Raw genomic sequence first — 25,489 nt, 5'->3', positions numbered from 1 at the left:
GGATGCGGTTAAGATCCCGGCTGTCGGAATACTAATGCCAGAATCCCGACGTGGTCAGGATACTGACGCCGGAACTCCGACAGCTGGAATCCCAGCTGTAAGTATAGCCGCCGAGCTCAGGTTACTGCGGAGCAGGGGGGGTTAGGTTTAGGCATCCCCGGGGAAGGTTAGGCACTAATGGGGGAGGTTAGGTTTAGGCTGCGGGGAGGGTTAGGGGACAGGGGTTAGCATAGTAAACTCACCCGTCAGGAGTTCATACTTCGAAATGCCAGCGTCTGTATTTTGACCGCCATTCTGTCCAGCGGTCATTCATACCAAACCCGTGTGTACATGTGGTAGGGAATAGCTAAATATTCTTTGTAAAGTGATGTGCAATATGTGTGTACTATACAAATATATATATATATATATATATATATATATATATATATATGAGAGAAAGAGGGAGAGATCATTCTAAGACTCTATCCTCCTATAGAGGTAATTATAATTGCTGTGTACATATTCACTGCATTGGAATTGTTTACTGAATCACAACACAGTCATTGAATACCGAAGGCAATGACTCAGTGTAATGCTATAAGACAGTTGCACTGTGGTAACATGGCTTTTTCTATTCTGACCCTCAGGTCTGGGGGAGCAGTATCTTGTGTGACCAGTTCCTGGGCCAAGTGCTCCTGGCTGCATCGCCTAATGACCCAAAGGAAGAGCAGATTCTGCAGCTGCACAACAAGGATGGCCAAGCAGCTGAAGAGATGCCAGGCCGGATAACTGTCAAGATTGTCTCTTCCGATGACCTACATGACCTGTGAATGTGCGAGAGTCCTCCAGACACAGACACGGCTGCAAGCGAGAGACAGTCTAACAGCTCTGTGCAGATGATGTCTCCTCTGTTCACATGCCCAAGAGATTCACATCTATGCTATACAGGACTGCTGCAATCCAGGAGTAAACTTACCATGAAAAAGTAATACTTAGTGTTTTTACAATAGCTGTAAATGCTATAAGTGTTTTATCAAGCATGAACAAACACTGGTCTTAGCCTGCCTGGTGTAAAATTAACATGCTGGGCCTCATCTGTAGTTATAAGTTAAATGTGCACTATCTCTCAATTTGGAATCTCTGAGCACTATTTAAATTTGCACCTCAACCCCCCCCCCCCACTTATTCAGCTTTACCTGGTGTTGTCAAGGTGCTAAATTAAAGTTGGGTTTGCTCCTAGCTGTAAATGAGGCCCATAACGGACTGTTCTTCGCTTGATTAGTTAGTTTTATCTATAGAATTTTAAAGGAGGTTGAAAAGCTTAGTGAGGTTGGGCAAAATTTGTATCATTTTGGAAGTTCCTTATGAGTGTAGGCAAAACATACCTAAGTATTTTATTAGGGCCACACTATATCTCTGTAAACACTACAGTACTCATCATTATATGTACATGTATGAAGAAATGGTCATTTTCTCATGTGATGTCTAATCTACTGTATATAGTGCTGACCATCCGATTCTGTTTCCTGGGTCCACTCAGCTTCTGCATTGCTGTCCATTCATTAGATTTAGGTACTACTGTAGTTTGCCTGTTTGTTTAGGCTACGGCTTCCCTGCCTTGTCTATTTACTTTTGACCACCTTGATTACTGGCATACTGCAATGTCCCGGATCTTTCCGAATTTCAGCAGTCCTCCTTCCGGATCCTCTCTCTCTTTTCTTTTTCATCATTGCACAATGGACCACAGGAATATAATGACACAAGTCACTGCATCACACCCACATCATTGACCCCTTGTACCCCCCCTCCAGGATGTAATAACTGATTGGGCTCTGCGAGGAAGAGGGAGTTCCAGTTGTCCAATGGAACTCAAGATAACCATATCCTCTATAGAAAAAGGTGGATGTTACAATGTTTAAAGTGTGCTTGTATAATTAATCCTGAAGTATTCCCAATGAGGCATGTTTTCTGGATTTCTGGAATCATGCACACGAGTTCATATATTTTTCTGTCTTGCTTGGTCAGCAATTTTCCTACAAGTTTCCACAGTCATAAATCCTGAAAACATGACCTGCTGGGAGTAATGGAGAATAGCTGGTGAGAATCACTGCAAAATTACATCCTTGATGCTGCCCTTCTGTACGAGTGCTGATGACCTCAGTCTGCACTCACCTCTTGCTGGTACTTGATTTGCCTTACATTTGGTACCACACTACTGTTGTTATTATTATTATAATATTATTATTACCCTGACTCGTCTCTCACATTCTGATGGAGCATAAACAATGGAAAGACAGAAGTCAGGTACACACGCAGACAGCACATTTGTTTTCCATTGGCTAAAACAAGACACCACAGAACACTACAATATGTGATTTTGTATCAGTCCACATTAGAGGCCATTTCTTCTTTGATACCTCAGGTGCCTATTTCTATACCTCTCTCTCCCATTCTCCAATCTACAGAGCTGTACAGTATTACAAAAAGTGGAATGAGGGTGAATGCTTATGTTGCCCCCTAACCTGTGATATTTTTGATATTCTGACTTCAAGCTTTCAAAAAGTTAGTGTGTACCAAGGGCATGTCTCAAATAGGGCAGAACAATATATTCTTTGCTCCCTGTCATATACAGTACTGTAAGCTACATGTTTAAACAGAATTACTAAATGGTTAGAGTTGTGTTTTACAATTCCTCCAGTTGGAATGGACACATTTTATGCACTTTTTTTAAATTTCAGAAATATATTGGACAGTATTTTCTTTACATTAAACTTTGTATATTTCACTAGTATAGATGACGGCACAAGTATCATTTCTAGTACCCTCTTTATATTTCTATGCAATGTTTAAAATGTATTTGCAAAATGATTTTATATATGTATTTTTATACCGTAGTTTAAATTCTTCAATAAAGTTCTTTTAGTAAAGAAAGAAATCTCCCTTTCCTCTCTTTTTATGGGAAAGATTTATCAAATCTTCTAAAGAGGCCAAGTGGGTGTGTTGCCTGTAGCAATCAATCAGATTCTTTTTGCGACAGCTGCCAGAACTCAAAAATTAATACCCCGAACCATAGCATTTCTAACTTTTATTCACAATACTGCAGGTCCAGATTTCAAACTGCAATATTTTTTTTACACTCAAGACACAGTCATGCACAATCCATATTTCAATTTTCTATTGCATCAACCACAATTTAAATTAACTTAAATTTCTCAAAATAAAATGCAAATGATTTTGTTAAAAAAGAGAGAAGAGAGATTACACACTGAGGTATTCAGGCCATTTTGTATTCTCAGCGCAAACCCAACATAAATAACTTAATTTCAATTAAAAAAAATCTTTTCCTCAAAAAGTTACAGAATGATATCACTACACATTTTTTTGTATTTTACAGATAACACACCCTAAAAAAAAAGGGAATGTACAGCAAATGTGTTACAGTTGAAAGACAATGGGAATATATCATATTTATAACACCAGATTTTTCTTCATTTCCTTAACCTGCTTTTTTTCTTCTTTTTTTGGAAGAAAAATTTTCAAAAATAACAAATGGTCTCATCACAGAATTAAATATAAAAAAAAAATGAAAGAAAGAAAGAAAGAAAGAAAGAAAGAAAGAAAGAAAGAAAGAAAGAAAGAAAGAAAGAAAAGAGTACCCTGTGGCATACTGTATAAGTTTCTTGTGTTCCCAGGCAAACATTTCTGTTGCGATGTCTAGTGTAAAACTAGGTCTCCCAGTGTTACTGTACCGTTTCCACGTAACATAAACAGAGGCTGGATTTCTGCAGGATAATGTAACACGCGAGACATAATTGGAGGACAGGAAATAGAAATTTTCATTTTTATAATCGTACATGGGATACGGTCATTAGGTCGACAACACTTAGGTAGACAGTCAATAGGTCGACCACTATTGGTCGACATGCATTAGGTCGACAGGGTCACTAGGTCGACATGGTCATTAGGTCAACATGTACTCGGTCGACAGGCCAAAAGGTCGACATGAGTTTTTTTAAAAAAAAATCATTCTTTGAACTTTTTCATATTTTACGATCCACGTGGACTACGATTGGGATTAGTAACCTGTGCCGAGCGCAGTGAGGCACCATGTCCGAAGCATGGCGAGCGAAGCGAGCGAAGCGAGCCATGCGAGGGGACACGGTGCAGTAATTGCGGTTCCCCGTCACTTTATAAAGAAAACAACACCCAAAAGTAAAAAAACTCATGTCGACCTTTTGACCTAGTACATGTCGACCCAATGACCATGTTGACCTAATGCATGTCGACCAATAGTGGTCAACCTAATGACTGTAGACCTAATGACCCATACCCATTGTACATATGTCTTTACTGTTGTGCCCAGCTTGAACATTTGTGAAAGGATGTACCATAGGGCAATCTGGGTGTTTACAGTACAGGAATTCCAGAGTAAACAACTGTTATATTTGCCATCTATAGTGAATACGTCTTGGTCAGATGTGGCTCAGTACTATGCTGCAAGTTCACATAGTTCTTATTACACAAATATGTAGTTACCTGAAATAGCCATTTTCCTATACAAATCAGCAATGAAAAATGTATCAGCAGCCTGTTTTTGTAATGCAATATTGCTAAAAACGACTGACTGTTATTGACCCACCAATAGTTCTTCACAAACACAGCACTGCAATATTAGTAGTGTCATTTACTAATTGCACCTGTCTCCAGTCCTGCCTATGCTAGTGATAATGTTGCAACAGCGTGTGTTTTGCTCCCTGATGAACCGTCGGTGCAGCGCATTGCATAAAAGCTTTAGCACATAGGGAGAAACCCAATTAGCCATGCGAGTAATAGAGCCGGGTTTCATTCCGAAGCGTCTTTTCCACATGTAAACACTGGGTTAACGCGTGCTAACCCATTGATTCTGAGCAAGACGTTGTATCAATGAGTTTCCCCACATGTTATACCCCAGAGGGTGCTTTTTATCGCAGCTCACAAAGCTCCTCCTCTGTGGTTTAACGCGTGGGAGTAAACGCCGATAAGTGGCTTTTATTAATTAGCCACTAATTGGATTCCCACCTTAATGCAGCTGCAATTGACCCTGGACTAAATTTGTTATTTGATACACTTGACTCTTGCCTAGAAACCCCTCCAGAACAAGGTTGGCTCACCCTCGGTAGCATCACCTGTTTATAAAATGTTCATTCTGCTTTAAAGCTTAGTTTTGTCAATTGCGCTGTGGATGTAACGTCACATTTAGAGTTGGGAACAAATCCAGATAAAGAGTGCAAATTTACTATTAACACAGTTTGTTCATGCAGGGAAAAGGCTGCCAGTGTTTCCTTGTATTACACACACATTGGGCAGCTTTATTTAAAAACACTGATTTAAATATAAGGACGCCCACCTCCTCTTAAATGACAAAGGGGGTGGGGAGAATGCTACAGTGTAGGGGCAGCACTTCAAACACACATGGTGAAGACCATTACAGATACGCCGGTGACGGCAGGATTGTGCGGACAGATACAGATTTGGGAGAGGCACATCCTAGCTCAGCTCTAGTCCCATATGTGTGTGCTACATGCAGTAGCAGGCAGGATTTTCCCTGTGTGTAAAAACAAAAAGCATTTGTGCCACATTTAATGAAACCCTGTAATAAAAGTGCTTTTATCCTTGCATGGAGTTAAACTCTTATGTACAAACAGTCATATACAGTTGCAGTACACGCCATCTGTCACAGGGATACAGTACAGACAAAGAATAAGGGTCCTGGACAAATGAGCAGTTGGTTTATTACAGGGCTGAACACATTTCTGTTTTTGTTTTGTGGCGTTTTTCTTTTGATATTTGCTTGTGGTATTTAGGAGCTGCTGCTGTTTGCTTCTTCTATTCATTTGAATCTGTGAAAATGCGCATCAGGAAAACAAACAGCAAAATAAAAACCAAGAGGCGGTTGAAACAGTAAGAGAAAAGGAGAAGGGGGAATTGCATACAAAACAACACAATGTTCATGTGTCCAGGCCCAAAGATCTGCAGACTAGTAACATAAAACGCAGGAAATTAATTGGTATAAAATCTAGAAGACAATACCAGTGACATTGTATTATATCGGTCAGATCTGGGTATAAGGATTACCTAGCGAAATCACCATCATGATAGCATTGTACTGTAACATATGAGCAGATACAGGTCAAATATTCTGCTTTTTATTTTGACGTTTTCTCAAAAGCAGCCTAGAGGTTTGGTTATCTCTCTTACAGTAAATGAATGACCAATTTCATTATTACCATAGCCACCAAGGAGAGAGCTTGTGGTTCCCAATCTGCTGTACACTTGTAGCCTTTTATGTTGGAGCGGAAAGGATTGTGCTCCTACTATTATAGAGTACAACTGATGTCTACAGGCAGTAGAGGAAGTGGAGTCCACAAATCATTAGTGACAGTCCTCCTTCACTGTATGCATGGATGCCTCCTATTGGGCTTGCTAAATGCTGAGCCGCCTCTTGGATAACATTTGTTGTACTATTTCTTTAGATTAGGTGAATAGATGGGAATTTTTATGCTTACTGAATATGAAATGTGTATATCTATGTGCTTTTAGTGATAATCTCCAAAGGGGCCATACCACAGTTTCAGTGTCTCTGTTGAGGGCAATAACAGCTGAAGCCATGCATATGGCCTCCTAAACCCTCCCCACCCCTTCACAGCCTTTACATTCGAAATCCTCTTCTGGAGCCTCAACACACAGCAGTGTCTCAGATCGGTCAGTAAAACAAATGTGTGCACCAGGGACATAGGGCCACTCAGACTTACCACCCACTGATTCCACTGATGAAACTTGATGAGACTGGAGAAAACTAAGCGTCACCATTGTAAAGGACAAAAATACATAAATATATATATTTTTTGGCAAAGATGCAGCACTTGCATCACTTTCACAACCTGTTCTATAATAAATACGTTGGACACAATGCAATGATGTTCTATTATGTACCAAGAGCATTTTACATGTTCTCATAGTTATAATCCAGTCATGGTTTAGGACTGTGGTGGTCACATACCACACAACTTGGGGCCACTTATTAAAGGGCCAGGCTAATTATGATTGCCTAAAAACTAATCATTTGTGCATTAGATCTTCTCTTCATGGGAAATGCACAACCTTTTACGCGACTTCTACAAAGCCTCAGACATACTTACATTTCTCCTCAAACCCGTCCAACCACTTTCAGCAGTTGCTGAGGTCTTCATTTAACATTAACTGTACCCAAATTATTAAGGTGTTGTAGCCTCTAAATATCTCAGCACTCCCTGGAGACCCTACAAAATAACCTATTAGATCTAGCCACTAAGAGAACCTTAGGTGACAAGAGTAATGGATTGCACTCTTCTGTAAGACTTTGTTCCCTTTAGCCCAGTGGTTCCCAAACTGTGTGCCGTGGCACCCTGGGGTGCCTCAGGACACTAGCAGGGGTGCCTTGGATTGGTGGTCCTGGACCAATTCAAACTATTTTTGGTCAAAGTAATAGACAAAACCAGTGCTTGTGGCTGGCAGTTATGAAATATGAGGACAAACAGAAGCAAATATTGTCCCGCACCACACTAAAGAAACTAAGTATGATGCATAAACATAATTTACTTATTGTTTTCTAAAATTCTCAAAGAAACTTTTGGCCTAGGAGTGCCATGAAAAATTCTGATACTCTAGGGCGCCATGATTCAAAAAAGTTTGGGAACCACTGCTTTAGCCAATCTACAGACTTACTGTAGGCCCATACTATACATTATGTCATCCTGATACTCTTTCCCAGCAGCTCCTTCCATTTGTAGCTAAATCCCTTCACTTTGAGGACAGGTCCACCCACATACATAACATGACACCCCTTGCAGAGAATGGCCCCAATTGTTCTATCTCCAACTGTTGTCATTATACCACTGACCCCACCATCTGGCGGAACCACCATGGCACCAATGATTTCCTTACTAAGGGCACTTAGAGTGTAAATCCAGTCCCACTACAATTACCCCAATCGCTGCCACTGAGCAAACACTATAAGCATGACAAAGGTACATCTTTCTATTGGTTGGTCACCAGCATAAAAAGCCTATTTGACTGGTGCTTAATTATACTGTACATCTCTATTTTGCTTATTATTTCTATTTGGAATTGTCCCTTCCAGTTTTAGATGTATTCATTAAATAGTTACCTTTAAAGAATACATGTAGCCTCCACCCAGTACAGGCATACATTCTGTGGCTGAACAATGTACATGACCCTTTTCTTCACTAGGAACCAGTGACATCACTGAAGCACGTCATGACTGGTATTTATGAGGTCCGACCCATAGTATATGAAGCACCTGTTCCTAGTGAATGGACAGACTGCAATCTCAGACACGGTACAGTCTACAGAATGGCTCCACTCTATGTTTTGATGACAGCTTAAATATTTATATCCTTTCATTAGCTATAGCCAAAACGTAATGGTTACATAATCCTTGTTGGCTACAGACCACAGTGCTGTAAGGGTTAACGTTGTCAATAAAAAGCAGACATACAACTAAAAATATCCTTTATCACAAACTATTTGTGCCATAGATCAACTCAATAAATCTCTTCACTGCCAGGGAAGGGGGACTTGGGTGGGACAGAGTACGTTTCTGCTCTTCTGGTGAAACGGTCTCTGCTTTCTGCGTTGTGTTATCTGCTCTCTTCCATCATACACAACCACATCTTATACCTTCCCCTCAGAGGATGGATGCCTTCACATGCAAAGTGTACCTTAATTAAAGTAAACAGTCCCTGTGATGAAAACAAGGAGATACGACTAGTAATGTAAGTGGGTTTTGAGGTCTACAAAGATCCTTGGACCTGTTACAGTTGCTGCATATTTGGAAATGCAGATTTTTTTCATTTTTTTTTAATTTTAATACAAAGCAAAGAAGAAACCAGACAGAAAATGAATCATCCGTTATGAAAGTCCAACCCATCTATGGAAAGTTTCTGCAGTGGATCAACGTGCGGATGTGCAGCACCAGTTTCTAGCGTGCCGAGTTGAATTTCGCAGTCCTGTTCCTACTTACAAAAAATGAAATAAAATTGAGTTTAAGGAATCCAAAAGGGCAGGTAGAAGAAGACACAAGTAGGTGCATCATGGTATGTCTCCCCATGACAGTGGCTGGTTAGCTCGTTAATCCTGCAGTGTGAGGGGATGAGGTTTTCAGATTCTGCTGAGTTTGTGTTCTTATGTAGAGGCTACAGCTTATGCCCAGCGTAGCTAGCGGCTGCTGTTCTTTATGGCTTCCTTTGCTGCTATGATCAGTGGAGTCAGGCTAGAAAGAGGCTTGGCTAGTTTTAAAAATGGATGCTGCAAGGCAAACACAAAGCCATATATGGATCAGATTCATTTCACGTTCTGCAAGAGTAGCTAAATACGTTGTATATGGCCACAGTGCAAACCTAACTCTCAGTACACCTCCTAACGCTGGTACGATATACAGCATAGCACAGCATTTGCTTATAATGTAAGTGGTAGTGGATATACATGGGTGGTCAACAAGCTACAGTATTTAGGTTTCAATTATACAATTTAGCATCATAGAATATATGAATCATGTTTAAAGTGCATTATTGCCTACACACACTAGAGATCTAGAAGCAGCCACTTTGAGGGCTAGATGAACATCTGCTCACTAGGAACTCCTGAAATCACCTAGATTTGAGGAACGTAAGCTAAATACACATAAATACAGTTCATCCCACAAAACATGTCTCCTTTGTGAGTGGGTAAGGCATATGCTTAATATTATTTTGTACAAGTCTCCTATTGATTATTTTTTTATGTACTAGATAATAAAATCCTTTATTTCTAGATAATTACAGAATGAAAACAGAAAATGCCATGAAAGGTTTATTAGCAGTTAGGACTGCAGTGCCCTATGTTCATTTAGGTCCATGTTTAATACTGTACAAATGTTCATGACATATTGCTACCAGCATTAGGGACATTGGACCTCACTCAGGTCCAGTCGCTGCTGCTTCTCATGCAGCAAAGTACCCATAATGGGTACTCTGGGTCCTGCGATGAAGGTAACAGTCTGCTACCATCTGGGGGACAAATGTGAAAACGGAGGTGTGTCACTGCTGTTTAGGGGGAAGAAAGAGGCCAGGGATCTCCGTCACAGGATGGGAATTTCCTGGCCTCTGCAACGGGCGGGCAGCTTGCGTGGCACTTAGGTCTACAGGCATGCTGTACCTGTATTGTACACCTGTCTGATCTTAACAAGAGTCCAAAATAGAGACAGAAATATTGATATGACTTCACATCACATGCATGGATTACGTTTTTGTGACGCTATTGGTGAGTGCTCTCTGTATTGTTTATATAATTCTGGACTACTGCTATAGTACCATAGTGCCGCACCCCCATGTACTGTGGGTGTTAGTCCAGGCCTTTGGACTATAACTTCTCTATATAATGCTATGTCACGGCACAGGAAATGATGCATAACTCCTTCCACTGAGACTACAGAAGAAAACTCTTGTGTGGATTTAGGCATAACAACCATGATCTTAGGATACACTAAATATTTTCACACTGCGTATGGACCAAGAACCTGGCTTGTTTTATTATCTTTAGCAACCACTCAATACAGTATAGTTACTTTTAAAATGAAAGAAAAAAGGTGTAATTAATGTGACTGTCAGATATGCCTGTCTCCTTATAAATCTCTGCCCATGATTTTACTAATAAGAATTTTGTTTATAGCACACTAGCTACGCACTGTAAAAAGTAACCCAGATACTAACCTGCAGGAGTTCCTTGGCAGAGCCTCTCCTGTCCACGTCCATCTCTAGGCATCGGTTGAGGAAATCTCGAAACACAGCTGACAGTCTCTCTGGATTCTGAAGTTCTGGGGTTCCATTTGTAGCTATCAGGTACAGTGCCTGGACAACAAACAGAGACACTATAGCAATACGCCTATACAGTGGCCAACACAATTTCCAACAATTACCTAGGAAATCATTATTGGAAGACAATTTATAAATGCTTAATAACCCGTTAATAATAAAATAAAAACACAATAATATCTGTAAACAAAAATCACTTGTGAATGTATTATATATTATTAGGACAGTTCTCTATAACGCTCAGATGCCTCTGTTCCTTTTATTCTCTAAACTGTTCCTCTTTGGAGTCTAATGTACAGATCTGTATGGCTCCATAAGCAGCTTTGCGGTGCGCCTTGGGGCTGTTATAACACCCCTATTTATACAATAGAGTGACACAATGTCCAAATATAATCTTATTTAAAAAAAAAGCAATCAGTAGGTTCCAATATACAAATTTATTAAAATTTATAAAAAAAACATCTGAAACTGTAATGGTATAAATGTTCATAAAACGTTTCATCCACTACTAACATCTAGTGGTGGTCCACATAAGAGCAAGTGTACACATATTTCTTTCACAAACTCCTCCTTCTAAGATTGTAGACTGGAGGTCACATCACAACAAGACTGATAACCCAACGCGTTTAGTCTCTCACAGAGGCTTCATCAGGGGTATATCTCATTTGGGTAGTTAACATCAAAAATCAGTAGATACGATTGCTCTGGGACACTTACATCGGTTAAAAATGAATCACCCAATATGAACTCATAGCCAAAAATGCCTGGCCAGTCATGGAAGATAAGCGTGTGAACGTATTTATGGAATCAGAATCGACAGATTATTCCTATAATTTCCAACCTGGTCAATTTGAAAAATCGGCATGTGATACTCAGGGAGTCAGATGTAATAGATGGACTTTATGGTATTGTACCACAAATATCCTGTGCTGTGTGTCCTAGTATCCCAAGTAATTATATAAGTCCCGCTTAAGTGTATGTGGTATAATCCAATAAGAGAAAATTATTTTGTGTTGCACATTTCCTTTATAGAACAATTGTTATTAAATATGTAATTCTTCACATATGTTTACATTTGATTTGCCTTTATAAAGTATTAATATATCTCTCTTAGTAGAAGTCATATTTTGTATAATTGTTTATTGTAATGTAATACGGTACAATGAGTGTTTGACATCTGCCTTTCAGTCTAAACCTGGCAAATGTACATCCTATGAATGCTAAAGTAGTTTCACTGTAATCTTAATTGGTTTATGTACAGTACATTTAATATTTAAATGACTGATTATTTTAATAGACTATATTGGAATTTCTTAACAAAGAGGAACAGGGTATGTTCCGTAGCACCCCAGGCAATAAATCTGGCACTACAAAGACAGTGGACGAGAAACCACTCAGAAGAAACATAGGATTTGACGGCAGCTAAGAACCACTTGGCCCATCTAATCTGCCCCTCTGTAGATGGATGGAGAGCTGCATTCGGTGGAATAAATGCTAATGTGATGGGTGTTGCATTTCAAGTTGCCAAGTGTGAAATAACATGTGACGCAGATCACTAATCAGCTATGCATGACATACAGTATAAACATTTATTAATGAACTGCAAAAGGTGAAAAGCCCATAGCAGCCCATCATATAGTGACTTCTGGGCTTTGTTAGTAAATTTCCCCTCCTGTCAAATGACACATTGAGCCTAATTCAGACCTGATCGTAGCAGCAAATTTGTTAGCAGATGGGAAAAATAAGAATTTACTTACCGATAATTCTATTTCTCGTAGTCCGTAGTGGATGCTGGGAACTCCGTAAGGACCATGGGGATTAGCGGCTCCGCAGGAGACTGGGCACAAAAGTAAAGCTTTAGGACTACCTGGTGTGCACTGGCTCCTCCCCCTATGACCCTCCTCCAAGCCTCAGTTAGGATACTGTGCCCGGACGAGCGTACACAATAAGGAAGGATTTTGAATCCCGGGTAAGACTCATACCAGCCACACCAATCACACCGTACAACCTGTGATCTGAACCCAGTTAACAGCATGATAACAGAGGAGCCTCTGAAAAGATGGCTCACAACAATAATAACCCGATTTTTGTAACAATAACTATGTACAAGTATTGCAGACAATCCGCACTTGGGATGGGCGCCCAGCATCCACTACGGACTACGAGAAATAGAATTATCGGTAAGTAAATTCTTATTTTCTCTGACGTCCTAGTGGATGCTGGGAACTCCGTAAGGACCATGGGGATTATACCAAAGCTCCCAAACGGGCAGGAGAGTGCGGATGACTCTGCAGCACCGAATGAGAGAACTCCAGGTCCTCCTCAGCCAGGGTATCAAATTTGTAGAATTTAGCAAACGTGTTTGCCCCTGACCAAGTAGCTGCTCGGCAAAGTTGTAACGCCGAGACCCCTCGGGCAGCCGCCCAAGATGAGCCCACCTTCCTTGTGGAATGGGCTTTTACAGATTTTGGCTGTGGCAGGCCTGCCACAGAATGTGCAAGCTGAATTGTACTACAAATCCAACGAGCAATAGTCTGCTTAGAAGCAGGAGTACCCAGCTTGTTGGGTGCATACAGGATAACAGCGAGTCAGATTTCCTGACTCCAGCCGTCCTGGAAACATATATTTTCAAGGCCCTGACTACGTCCAACAACTTGGAGTCCTCCAAGTCACTAGTAGCCGTAGGTACCACAATAGGTTGGTTCAGATGAAACACTGAAACCACCTTAGGGAGAAAATGAGGACGAGTCCTCAATTCCGCCCTGTCTGAATGGAAGATCAGATAAGGGCTTTTACAGGATAAAGCCCCCAATTCTGACACGTGCCTGGCCGAGGCCAGGGCCAACAACATGACCACTTTCCATGTGAGATATTTTAACTCCACAGATTCAAGTGGTTCAAACCAATGTGACTTTAGGAACCCCAAAACTACATTGAGATCCCAAAGTGCCACTGGAGGCACAAAAGGAGGCTGTATATGCAGTACCCCTTTTACAGACGTCTGAACTTCAGGTAGTGAAGCTAGTTCTTTCTGGAAGAAAATTGACAGGGCCGAAATTTGAACCTTAATGGACCCCAATTTTAGGCCCATAGACACTCCTGTTTACAGGAAATGCAGGAATCGACCTAGTTGAAATTCCTCCATCGGGGCCTTACTGGCCTCGCACCACGCAACATATTTTCGCCAAATGCGGTGATAATGCTTTGCGGTTACATCTTTCCTGGCTTGACCAGGGTAGGGATGACTTCATCCGGAATGCCTTTTTCCTTCAGGATCCGGCGTTCAACCGCCCTGCCGTCAAACGCAGCCGCCGTAAGTCTTGGAATAGACAGGGTCCTTGCTGGAGCAGGTCCCTTCTTAGAGGTAGAGGCCACGGGTCCTCCGTGAGCATCTCTTGAAGTTCCGGGTACCAAGTCCTTCTTGGCCAATCCGGGGCCACGAGTATAGTTCTTACTCCCCTCCGTCTTATAATTCTCAGTACTTTTGGTATGAGAGGAAGAGGAGGGAACACATACACTGACTGGTACACCCACGGTGTTACCAGAGCGTCCACAGCTATTGCCTGAGGGTCCCTTGACCTGGCGCAATACCTGTCCAATTTTTTGTTTAGGCGGGACGCCATCATGTCCACCTTTGGTTTTTCCCAATGGTTTACAATCATGTGGAAGACTTCTGGGTGAAGTCCCCACTCTCCCGGGTGGAGGTCGTGCCTGCTGAGGAAGTCTGCTTCCCAGTTGTCCACTCCCGGAATGAACACTGCTGACAGTGCTATCACATGATTTTCCGCCCAGCGAAAAATCCTTGCAGCTTCTGCCATTGCCCTCCTGCTTCTTGTGCCGCCCTGTCTGTTTACGTGGGCGACTGCCGTGATATTGTCCGACTGGATCAGCACCGGCTGACCTTGAAGCAGAGGTCTTGCTTGGCTTAGGGCATTGTAAATGGCCCTTAGCTCCAAAATATTTATGTGAAGTGATGTCTCCAGGCTTGACCACAAGCCCTGGAAATTTTTTCCCTGTGTGACTGCTCCCCAGCCTCTCAGGCTGGCATCCGTGGTCACCAGGATCCAGTCCTGAATGCCGAATCTGCGGCCCTCAAGAAGATGAGCACTCTGCAACCACCACAGGAGAGACACCCTTGTCTTTGGTGACAGGGTTATCCGCTGATGCATCTGAAGATGCGATCCGGACCATTTGTCCAGCAGGTCCCACTGGAAAGTTCTTGCGTGGAATCTGCCGAATGGAATTGCTTCGTAGGAAGCCACCATTTTTCCCAGGACCCTTGTGCACTGATGCACTGACACTTGGCCTGGTTTTAGGAGGTTTCTGACTAGTTCGGATAACTCCCTGGCTTTCTCCTCCGGGAGAAAACACCTTTTTCCGGACTGTGTCCAGGATCATCCCTAGGAATAGAAGGCGTGTCGTCGGGATCAGCTGCGATTTTGGAATATTGAGAATCCAACCGTGCTGCCGCAGCACTATCTGAGATAGTGCTACCCCGACTTCCAGCTGTTCCCTGGATCTTGCCCTTATCAGGAGATCGTCCAAGTAAGGGATAACTAAAACTCCCTTCTTTCGAAGGAGTATCATCATTTCGGCCATTACCTTGGTATAGACCCGGGGTGCCGTGGACAATCCAATCGGCAGCGTCTGAAACTGATAGTGACAGTTCTGTACCACAAACCTGAGGTACCCTTGGAGAAGGGTAAATTGGGACATGTAGGTAAGCATCTTTGATGTCCAGAGAGACCATATAGTCCCCTTCTTCCAGGTTTGCAATCACTGCTCTGAGTGACTCCATCTTGAATTTGAACCTTTGTATGTAAGTGTTCAAGGATTTTAGATTTAAAAATGGTCTTGTCACAACTGAGGGCCTGAGCTGACGGGAGGCAGCCTCAGTTGTAGGGGCTGAGATGTACCGGAACCTGGGAGGTTGTATCAGACCCCTGGACATGTAAGTAACATGAATAATAACTGCCCGAAGGCGTGACCACGACAACTTGGATAAAAGTCAATGATGTTTATTATGACAACTCCGCAACACAGCAGCAGTAAAAGAAAACGTAAAAGTCAGCAAAGAATAAATACAGTTCCTGGGTACTACAGGATGGCAGGAGCCACAGGGCACTGGTAGTGTGAGATAGTTCTTATGATCTTCTAGATGGAAAGTCCTTACCAGGCCCGACTGTAGCAATGGAGATAACCCAGGATTGTGCCAGCTGGTGTTCCAGGAAAAGCTGGGTTGCTGAAGATAAAACAGCTGCTGTGGATACTGGCTGGAACCAGACTGTTGTTAGCACGGAGTGGATACTGGCTGGAACCAGTTAAATAATAAATGAACTTGGGAGCGATGAAATATGAACTGAAATGTAGAACTTGAGAGCGGAGAAATAATAATACCGGTGGAGAGTGGTAAAGTGTAGAAAGGACACCGGCCCTTTAAGGGAAGCTGTACTCTGCTGGAAGCTGAGCTGGAAGCAGGTAATGTTGTAGCTGGAAACAGATGAATCCACAATGGATTGGAGAGTCAGGCTACACCGCAGGTGGAATGCTGGTGCGGGTCTCTATGGTGGAAGTCTTGAGACAGGAGCTGGAACCTGGAAGACAATCACAGGAGAGAGACAAACAGGAACTAGGTTTGACAACCAAAGCACTGACGCCTTCCTTGCTCAGGCACAGTGTATTTATACCTGCAGCAAGGAAGGGATTGGCTAGGCAATTATGCAGATTATCAATACTGAGAACAGATTGGTGGAAATGATCAGCTGACAGAATCCAAGATGGCTGCACCCATGCAGACACTTGGAGGGAAGTTTGGTTTGTAATCCATGTGGTAATGAAAACAGTAATGGCGGCGCCGGCCACCGGAGACAGGAGGCGCCAGGCTGACAGATGCACATCCAACCACGCGGACACAGCGGAGGCCGCGGCTGACGTAATCGCCACTCAGACACTCTGCATGCAGAAGTTCAGGGACGGCGGCGGAGGCCGCGGGAGACGCCATGCCAGGTGTAATATGGCGTTTACTGTGACAGCGTCCCAGAGTGACAGGAGAGGATACAGGAATGTACACATCAGGATAACAGATGGGATCCGGTCCTGGAGCGCTGAGCCAGCCTTAGGAGGCATCTGATGGGTAAGAAATGGCGTCCAGATACCCGGATCGTGACAGCACCCCCCCCCTTTAGGAGTGGCCCCAGGACACTTCTTTGGCTTTTGAGGAAACTTGGAATGGAATCTCCGGACCAAGGCAGGAGCATGGACATCAGAAGCATTGGTCCATGAACGTTCCTCAGGACCATAACCTTTCCAGTCAATAAGATATTGTAGTTGACCGTAACGGTGACGTGAGTCCAGGATCTTGGCCACTTCATACTCAACGCCTCGTTGAGTTTGGACTTTCGGAGTTGGAGGAAGTGAGGAATGAAACCGATTCAAGATCAGCGGTTTCAACAGGGAAACATGGAATGTCCTGGGTATTTTTAAGAAGGGAGGCAACTGGAGTCTGTAAGCAACAGGATTGATGACTTGTTCAATCTTGAAAGGACCGATATAGCGAGGTGCAAACTTCATACTGGGAACTCTTAACCTCAAATTCTTCGTGGATAACCATACCCGATCACCCACCTTGAGAGCAGGAACTGCTCGACGCTTCTTATCCGCAAACTTCTTGTACCTGAACGATGCCTTGAGCAGAGCTGATCGTACGCTCTTCCAGATATTGGCAAACTGATGCAAGGTGATATCCACTGCGGGAACAGAAGTTGCTGGAAGCGGTTGGAACTCAGGGACTTTAGGGTGGAATCCAAAGTTAGTGAAGAATGGTGTTGAAGCAGATGAAGAATGATACTGGTTGTTATGACAGAACTCGGCCCAGGGAAGTAATTGAACCCAGTCATCTTGAGAGGAGGACACATAGATGCGGAGGAAGGCCTCCAAGTCCTGATTCACCCTCTCGGTTTGACCATTGGTCTGAGGATGGTAAGCCGTGGAAAACTTTAGCTTGACTTGGAGGACTTGACATAAACTTCGCCAGAATTTGGCTGTGAATTGAACTCCTCGATCTGAGATAATTTCTTCAGGAAGACCGTGGAGTCGGAAGATCTCTTGTATGAATACTTGAGCCAACTTGGAAGCTGACGGAAGACCGGTGAGAGGAATGAAGTGTGCCATCTTGGTGAACCGGTCAACTACCACCCAGATGGTATTGAACTTGTTGCACATGGGTAAATCTGTAATAAAATCCATCGACAAATGGGTCCAAGGTCGACGGGGAACAGATAGTGGAACCAGTTGCCCCGCAGGCGACTGGCGGGATACCTTATGTTGAGCACACTTTGGGCAAGATGCAATAAACTCCAAGACGTCCTTTTTCAGAGTTGGCCACCAATAGGACCTAGAGATAAACTCCAGGGTTTTTTGGATACCTGTATGTCCGGCAAAACGGGAAGCATGGGCCCAATGCATGAGCTTCTTCCTTAGCATCGGTTTCACAAAACTTTTCCCTGATGGGGGCGTAGAGTCCATCCCTACCATGGAGAATGCCAACGGATTTATAATAGGATGCTTGTCTGAAGACTCTGACTCATTTTCTTGCTCCCATGAGCGGGAAAGGGCATCGGCCTTGCGATTCTGAGAGCCCGGACAGAACTGGAGTTTAAAGTCGAACCTGGAAAAGAAAAGTGCCCATCTGGCCTGACGAGGGTTGAGACATTGTGCGCCTTTCAGATATAAAAGGTTCTTGTGGTCTGTAAGTATGGTGATTGAATGAGAAGCTCCCTCCAACAGATACCTCCACTCTTCTAGAGCGAGCTTGATGGCTAGCAACTCCTGGTCGCCAATGGCATAGTTGCGCTCAGCTGGGGAGAACTTCCGGGAGAAGAAACTGCAAGGGTGTAAATGGCCATCTTTAGCCCTCTGAGATAACACCGCTCCTACTCCAACGGAGGAGGCATCCACCTCTAAGATGAAAGGAGAGTCGATGTCAGGCTGTTTCAGAACAGGCGCAGAGATGAACCTTTGTTTTAAAAGATGAAATGCTTGCATGGCTTCTTCAGACCACTTGGACGGGTTAGCACCCTTCTTAGTGAAAGCAGTAATAGGCGCCACAATGGTGGAAAAGTCTCGTATAAACTTTCGGTAATAGTTGGCGAACCCTAAGAACCTCTGGACCCCTTTGAGGGTTAAGGGTACCGGCCAATTTTGGATTGCTTGTAGTTTCTCAGGATCCATCTCTAGTCCGGAACCGGACACAATGTACCCTAGAAACGGAATGGACTTGACTTCAAAGACGCATTTTTCTAATTTGCAATAGAGATGATTGACACGGAGACGGGACAGAACCTCTTTAACCCAAAAACGATGTTCCTCTAAATCGTTGGCAAAAATGAGGATATCGTCTAGATAGACCACGACATGACGGTATAGAATGTCTCTGAAGATCTCATTGACAAAATGCTGGAAGACAGCTGGAGCATTGCTCAATCCGAAGGGCATGACGAGGTACTCATAATGTCCGTCACGGGTGTTAAAAGCGGTCTTCCACTCGTCACCCTCACGGATCCGGATGAGATTGTATGCACCTCGCAAGTCCAGCTTTGTAAAGATGGTAGCTCCGCTAACTCTGTCAAAGAGCTCAGTAATCAGGGGTAAAGGATAACGGTTCTTGATGGTAATGTCGTTCAAACCTCTGTAGTCGATGCACGGCCGCAGACCACCATCTTTCTTTTTTACAAAAAAGAAGCCTGCGCCGGCTGGAGAAGAAGAAGGTCGAATGAACCCCTTTGCTAGGTTCTCTTTAATATATTCCTCCATAGAATGCGTCTCAGGCAGAGACAACGGATAAGTTCGGCCTCGAGGTGGAACCTTCCCTGGAACGAGATCAATCGGACAGTCCCATTCTCTATGAGGAGGAAGGATATCAGCAGAAGCTTTACTGAACACATCCGTGAAATCTTGATATGGAGGAGGTGGAACATCAGACGACCTGGGGGAGGAAGAACAGACAGGCAATACTTTAAACAAACATGTCTCAGCACAGGAGGAACCCCATGCCAGGATTTGCGTAGTCGTCCAATCAATTGTAGGATTGTGAAGACGGAGCCATGGAAGGCCCAGGACCACAGGATGTGTGGCTCTTGGAATCACTAAAAAAGAAATAAGTTCGGAATGAAGAACTCCCACTCTCAGACGAACTGGTAGAGTCCTTAAAGAAATAACTGCATCAAAAATTTTGCTGCCATCCACGGCAGTTAAAGAAATGGACGAAGGAAGTCTCTCGGTGGGTAGGGATCACCGTTTAACATAGGCTTCGGTAATAAAGTTCCCAGCTGCTCCGGAATCAAGGAGGGCAATGACGTTCCGATAACGTTGAGCAACTTGAAGCGAGACTGGGAGATTACAATCTTGAGGAGATGGAGAGGAGATCATTACTCCTAGCCGGCCCTCTCCTTGGCGAGCTAGGATTTGGAGTTTCCCGGACGTTTGGGACAGGCATTAATGGTGTGAGACGGAGCTGCACAATAGAGACAGAGAGACTCGGAGAGACGTCTTCGGCGCTCAGCAGGAGTTATACGGGAACGGCCAAGTTGCATGGGCTCATCTTTAGATGGTGACAGTTGACGAGGAGGAGGAGCAGAAGATTTTGGAGCAGATGATCTTCCACGCTCAGTTGCTCTCTCTCTGAAACGTAAATCAACTTTCGTGCAGAGTGAGATTAGCTCATCTAACTTAGAAGGTAAGTCTCTGGTAGCTAACTCATCTTTAATACGCTCAGATAAGCCATGCCAGAATGCAGCATACAGGGCCTCGTCGTTCCATGCCAGTTCGGATGCCAGGATCTGGAACTGTATCAGATATTGTCCTACAGTACGTGACCCCTGGCGTAAACGGAGAATCTCGGATGAAGCTGAGGTTACCCGGCCTGGCTCGTCGAAGATGCGCCTGAATGTTGACACGAAGGCAGTGTAGGAAGATAGCAGGGTGTCGGACCTCTCCCATAACGGTGATGCCCAATCAAGGGCTGAGCCACTGAGAAGAGAAATAATGTAGGCAATTTTTGTACGGTCACTGGGAAAATTGCCAGGTTGTAGCTCAAACTGAATCTCACACTGGTTGAGAAATCCCCTGCAGAATCTTGGAGATCCGTCAAATTTTGCTGGCGTTGGAAGATGAAGACGTGGAGCAGAAATGGGTAAGGTGGGTGGGGTTATAGCTGGAGTCACTGTGGTTGACGCACCAGACGCGCCTGATCCACGGAGAGTTGTCTGAATCCCATCCAGCCGAGTAGAGAGATCCTGGAGACAACGGATGATGTGGCCCTGTGCAGCCTCCTGATGTTCTAGTCAGGCTGCCAGTTCTTGCATCGGCCTGGCCGCTTGATCCTGGTCTCCGGCTGGATTCATTAGGTCAGTGCTTACTGTCACAACTGAGGGCCTGAGCTGACGGGAGGCAGCCTCAGTTGTAGGGGCTGAGATGTACCGGAACCTGGGAGGTTGTATCAGACCCCTGGACATGTAAGTAACATGAATAATAACTGCCCGAAGGCGTGACCACGACAACTTGGATAAAAGTCAATGATGTTTATTATGACAACTCCGCAACACAGCAGCAGTAAAAGAAAACGTAAAAGTCAGCAAAGAATAAATACAGTTCCTGGGTACTACAGGATGGCAGGAGCCACAGGGCACTGGTAGTGTGAGATAGTTCTTATGATCTTCTAGATGGAAAGTCCTTACCAGGCCCGACTGTAGCAATGGAGATAACCCAGGATTGTGCCAGCTGGTGTTCCAGGAAAAGCTGGGTTGCTGAAGATAAAACAGCTGCTGTGGATACTGGCTGGAACCAGACTGTTGTTAGCACGGAGTGGATACTGGCTGGAACCAGTTAAATAATAAATGAACTTGGGAGCGATGAAATATGAACTGAAATGTAGAACTTGAGAGCGGAGAAATAATAATACCGGTGGAGAGTGGTAAAGTGTAGAAAGGACACCGGCCCTTTAAGGGAAGCTGTACTCTGCTGGAAGCTGAGCTGGAAGCAGGTAATGTTGTAGCTGGAAACAGATGAATCCACAATGGATTGGAGAGTCAGGCTACACCGCAGGTGGAATGCTGGTGCGGGTCTCTATGGTGGAAGTCTTGAGACAGGAGCTGGAACCTGGAAGACAATCACAGGAGAGAGACAAACAGGAACTAGGTTTGACAACCAAAGCACTGACGCCTTCCTTGCTCAGGCACAGTGTATTTATACCTGCAGCAAGGAAGGGATTGGCTAGGCAATTATGCAGATTATCAATACTGAGAACAGATTGGTGGAAATGATCAGCTGACAGAATCCAAGATGGCTGCACCCATGCAGACACTTGGAGGGAAGTTTGGTTTGTAATCCATGTGGTAATGAAAACAGTAATGGCGGCGCCGGCCACCGGAGACAGGAGGCGCCAGGCTGACAGATGCACATCCAACCACGCGGACACAGCGGAGGCCGCGGCTGACGTAATCGCCACTCAGACACTCTGCATGCAGAAGTTCAGGGACGGCGGCGGAGGTCGCGGGAGACGCCATGCCAGGTGTAATATGGCGTTTACTGTGACAGCGTCCCAGAGTGACAGGAGAGGATACAGGAATGTACACATCAGGATAACAGATGGGATCCGGTCCTGGAGCGCTGAGCCAGCCTTAGGAGGCATCTGATGGGTAAGAAATGGCGTCCAGATACCCGGATCGTGACAGGTCTCACCGAGCCGTCCGGCTTCGGTACCACAAATAGTGTGGAATAGTACCCCTTTCCCTGTTGCAGGAGGGGTACCTTGATTATCACCTGCTGGGAATACAGCCTGTGAATGGCTTGCAATACTGTCTCCCTGTCTGAGGGAGACGTCGGTAAAGCAGACTTTATGAAACGGCGAGGGGGAGACGTCTCGAATTTCTTGAGACGGGCCCCCACCGTGCCTGAGACCGCTTGTAAAGCCCCAGCGTCATGCTGAGGACTTTGCGGAGGCGGGAGAGGGCTTTTGTTCCTGGGAATTGGCTGTTTCCAGTGGCCACCAGGTCTGTTAGACCTACCCCAAATAACTCCTCCCTTTTATAAGGCGATACTTCCATATGCCTTTTGGAATCATCATCACCTGACCACTGTCTTGTCCATAACCCTCTTCTAGCAGAAATGGACAGCGCACTTACTCTTGATGCCAGTCGGCAAATATCCCTCTGTGCATCACGCATATATAGAAATGCATCTTTTAAATGCTCTATAGTTAGTAATATACTGTCCCTATCTAGGGTATCAATATTGTCAGTCAGGGAATCCGACCAAGCCACCCCAGCACTGCACATCCAGGCTGAGGCGATTGCTGGTCGCAGTATCACACCCGTGTGAGTGTATATACATTTTAGGATATTTTACTGCTTTCTGTCAGCAGGTTCCTTAAGGGCGGCCGTATCCGGGGACGGTAGTGCCACCTGTTTAGACAAGCGTGTGAGCGCTTTATTCACCCTAAGGGGTGTTTCCCAACGTGCCCTGTCCTCTGGCGGGAAGGGGTATGATGCTAATAACTTTTTAGGAATTAACAGTTTTTATCGGGGGAAACCCACGCATCATCACACACTTCATTTAATTCCTCAGATGCAGGAAAAACTACAGGCAGTTTTTTCTCACCCAACCTAATACCCTTTTTAGTGGTACTGGTATTATCAGAAATGTGTAAAAACATTTTCCATAGCCTCAATCATGTAACGTGTGGCCCTACTGGAAGTCACATTCGTCTCTTAATCGTCGACACTGGAGTCAGTATCCGTGTCGGCGTCTGTATCTGCCATCTGCGGTAACGGGCGTTTGAGAGCCCCAGATGGCTTTTGAGACACCTGGACAGGCTCAGGCTGAATCGCCGGCTGTCTCATGTCATCAATCTTTTGTAAAGAGCTGACACTGTCACATAATTCCTTCCATAAGCTCATCCACTCAGGTGTCGACTCCCTAGGGGGTGACATCTCTGTTACAGGCAATTGCTCCGCCTCCACCTCATTTTTCTCCTCATACATGTCGACACAACGTACCGACACACAGCACACACACAGGGAATGCTCTGATAGAGGACAGGACCCCACTAGCCCTTTGGGGAGACAGAGGGAGAGTATGCCAGCACACACCAGAGCGCTATATATATATACAGGGATAACCTTATATAAGTGTTTTTCCCCTTATAGCTGCTGTATTGTTATACTGCGCCTAATTAGTGCCCCCCTCTCTTTTTTAACCCCTTTCTGTAGTGTAGTAACTGCAGGGGATAGCCAGGGAGCTTCCCTCCAACGGAGCTGTAAGAGAAAATGGCGCCAGTGTGCTGAGGAGATAGGCTCCGCCCCCTTCTCGGCGGCCTTTTCTCCCGTTTTTCTGTGGAATCTGGCAGGGGTTAAAATTCATCCATATAGCCCTGGGGGCTATATGTGATGTATTTTCGCCAGCCAAGGTGTTTTTATTGCTGCTCAGGGTGCCCCCCCCTAGCGCCCTGCACCCTCAGTGACCGAAGTGTGAAGTGTGCTGAGGAGCAATGGCGCACAGCTGCAGTGCTGTGCGCTACCTTGGTGAAGACAGGATGTCTTCTGCCGCCGATTTTTCCGGACCTCTTCTTGCTTCTGGCTCTGTAAGGGGGCCGGCGGCGCGGCTCTGGGACCGAGCTCCGAGGCTGGGCCTGTGTTCGGTCCCTCTGGAGCTAATGGTGTCCAGTAGCCTAAGAAGCCCAATCCACTCTGCACGCAGGTGAGTTCGCTTCTTCTCCCCTTAGTCCCTCGATGCAGTGAGCCTGTTGCCAGCAGGTCTCACTGAAAATAAAAAACCTAAAACTAAACTTTCACTAAGAAGCTCAGGAGAGCCTCTAGTGTGCACCCTTCTCGGCCGGGCACAAAAATCTAACTGAGGCTTGGAGGAGGGTCATAGGGGGAGGAGCCAGAGCACACCAGGTAGTCCTAAAGCTTTACTTTTGTGCCCAGTCTCCTGCGGAGCCGCTAATCCCCATGGTCCTTACGGAGTTCCCAGCATCCACTAGGACGTCAGAGAAAACCATGTGCATTGCAGAGAGGGGTGGGGGGATGGGGGTGGGAGGCAGATATAACATGTGCAGAATGAGTCAGATTTGGGTGGGTTATATTGTTTCTGTGCAGGGTAAATACTGGCTGCTTTATTTTTACACTGCAATTTAGATTTCAGTTTGAACACACCCCACCCAAATCTAACTCTCTCTGCACATGTTATATTTGACCCCCCCTGCAGTGCACATAGGGGGTCATTCCGACCCGTACGCACGCATCGGTTCGTCGCTGCAGTGCGAACGGATCAGAAATGCGCATGCGCGGCTCCTGCGCAGCTCCTGCAATGTGCACGCGCGGCGTTGCCCAGCGACGGGCAACAATCAGAAGAAAGAAGAGAGTGATCGCTAGCGCGATCGCAAGAAGATTGACAGCGGGGAGGCGTTCCGGGGCGGATACTCACCGTTTTCCGGGCGCGGAGATCCGAACGCAGGCGTGTCCAGGCGTTTGGAGGGCGGTTGTCTGACGTCAATTCCGGGACCTTCATCGCTGGATCCATCGCACAGAGTAAGTAACTGCAGGGCTGGTCTTGTTCTGCAC

The 25,489-nt window shown here is 44.8% G+C and overlaps 2 protein-coding genes across 11 annotated transcripts in view; one reads left to right on the top strand and one right to left on the bottom strand.

Moving 5' to 3' along the window:
* Positions 1 to 967, top strand: part of CAPN6 (calpain 6) — a 247,925-nt gene extending 246,958 nt beyond the window's left edge. For both annotated transcript variants that reach the window (XM_063937310.1, XM_063937309.1), the window contains one exon: positions 630 to 967. In XM_063937310.1, coding sequence (XP_063793380.1) covers positions 630 to 812 — 183 coding nt within the window. In that variant the 3' untranslated portion in view covers positions 813 to 967. The remainder of the gene's footprint in view (positions 1 to 629) is intronic.
* A 2,085-nt stretch (positions 968 to 3,052) lies between these two features.
* The window catches only part of PAK3 (p21 (RAC1) activated kinase 3), a 385,994-nt gene continuing 363,557 nt past the window's right edge, over positions 3,053 to 25,489 (bottom strand). For all 9 annotated transcript variants that reach the window (XM_063937312.1, XM_063937315.1, XM_063937311.1 and 6 more), the window contains 2 exons: positions 10,770 to 10,907; positions 3,053 to 9,327 (listed from right to left, as the gene is read on the bottom strand). In XM_063937312.1, coding sequence (XP_063793382.1) covers positions 9,238 to 9,327; positions 10,770 to 10,907 — 228 coding nt within the window. In that variant the 3' untranslated portion in view covers positions 3,053 to 9,237. The remainder of the gene's footprint in view (positions 9,328 to 10,769; positions 10,908 to 25,489) is intronic.

This window comes from Pseudophryne corroboree, chromosome 8, assembly GCF_028390025.1.
Source record: "Pseudophryne corroboree isolate aPseCor3 chromosome 8, aPseCor3.hap2, whole genome shotgun sequence".
NCBI classification, from domain to species: domain Eukaryota; kingdom Metazoa; phylum Chordata; class Amphibia; order Anura; family Myobatrachidae; genus Pseudophryne; species Pseudophryne corroboree.
The sequence above is the reverse complement of the archived record's forward strand: the minus strand, read 5'-3'. Positions and strand labels throughout refer to the sequence as shown.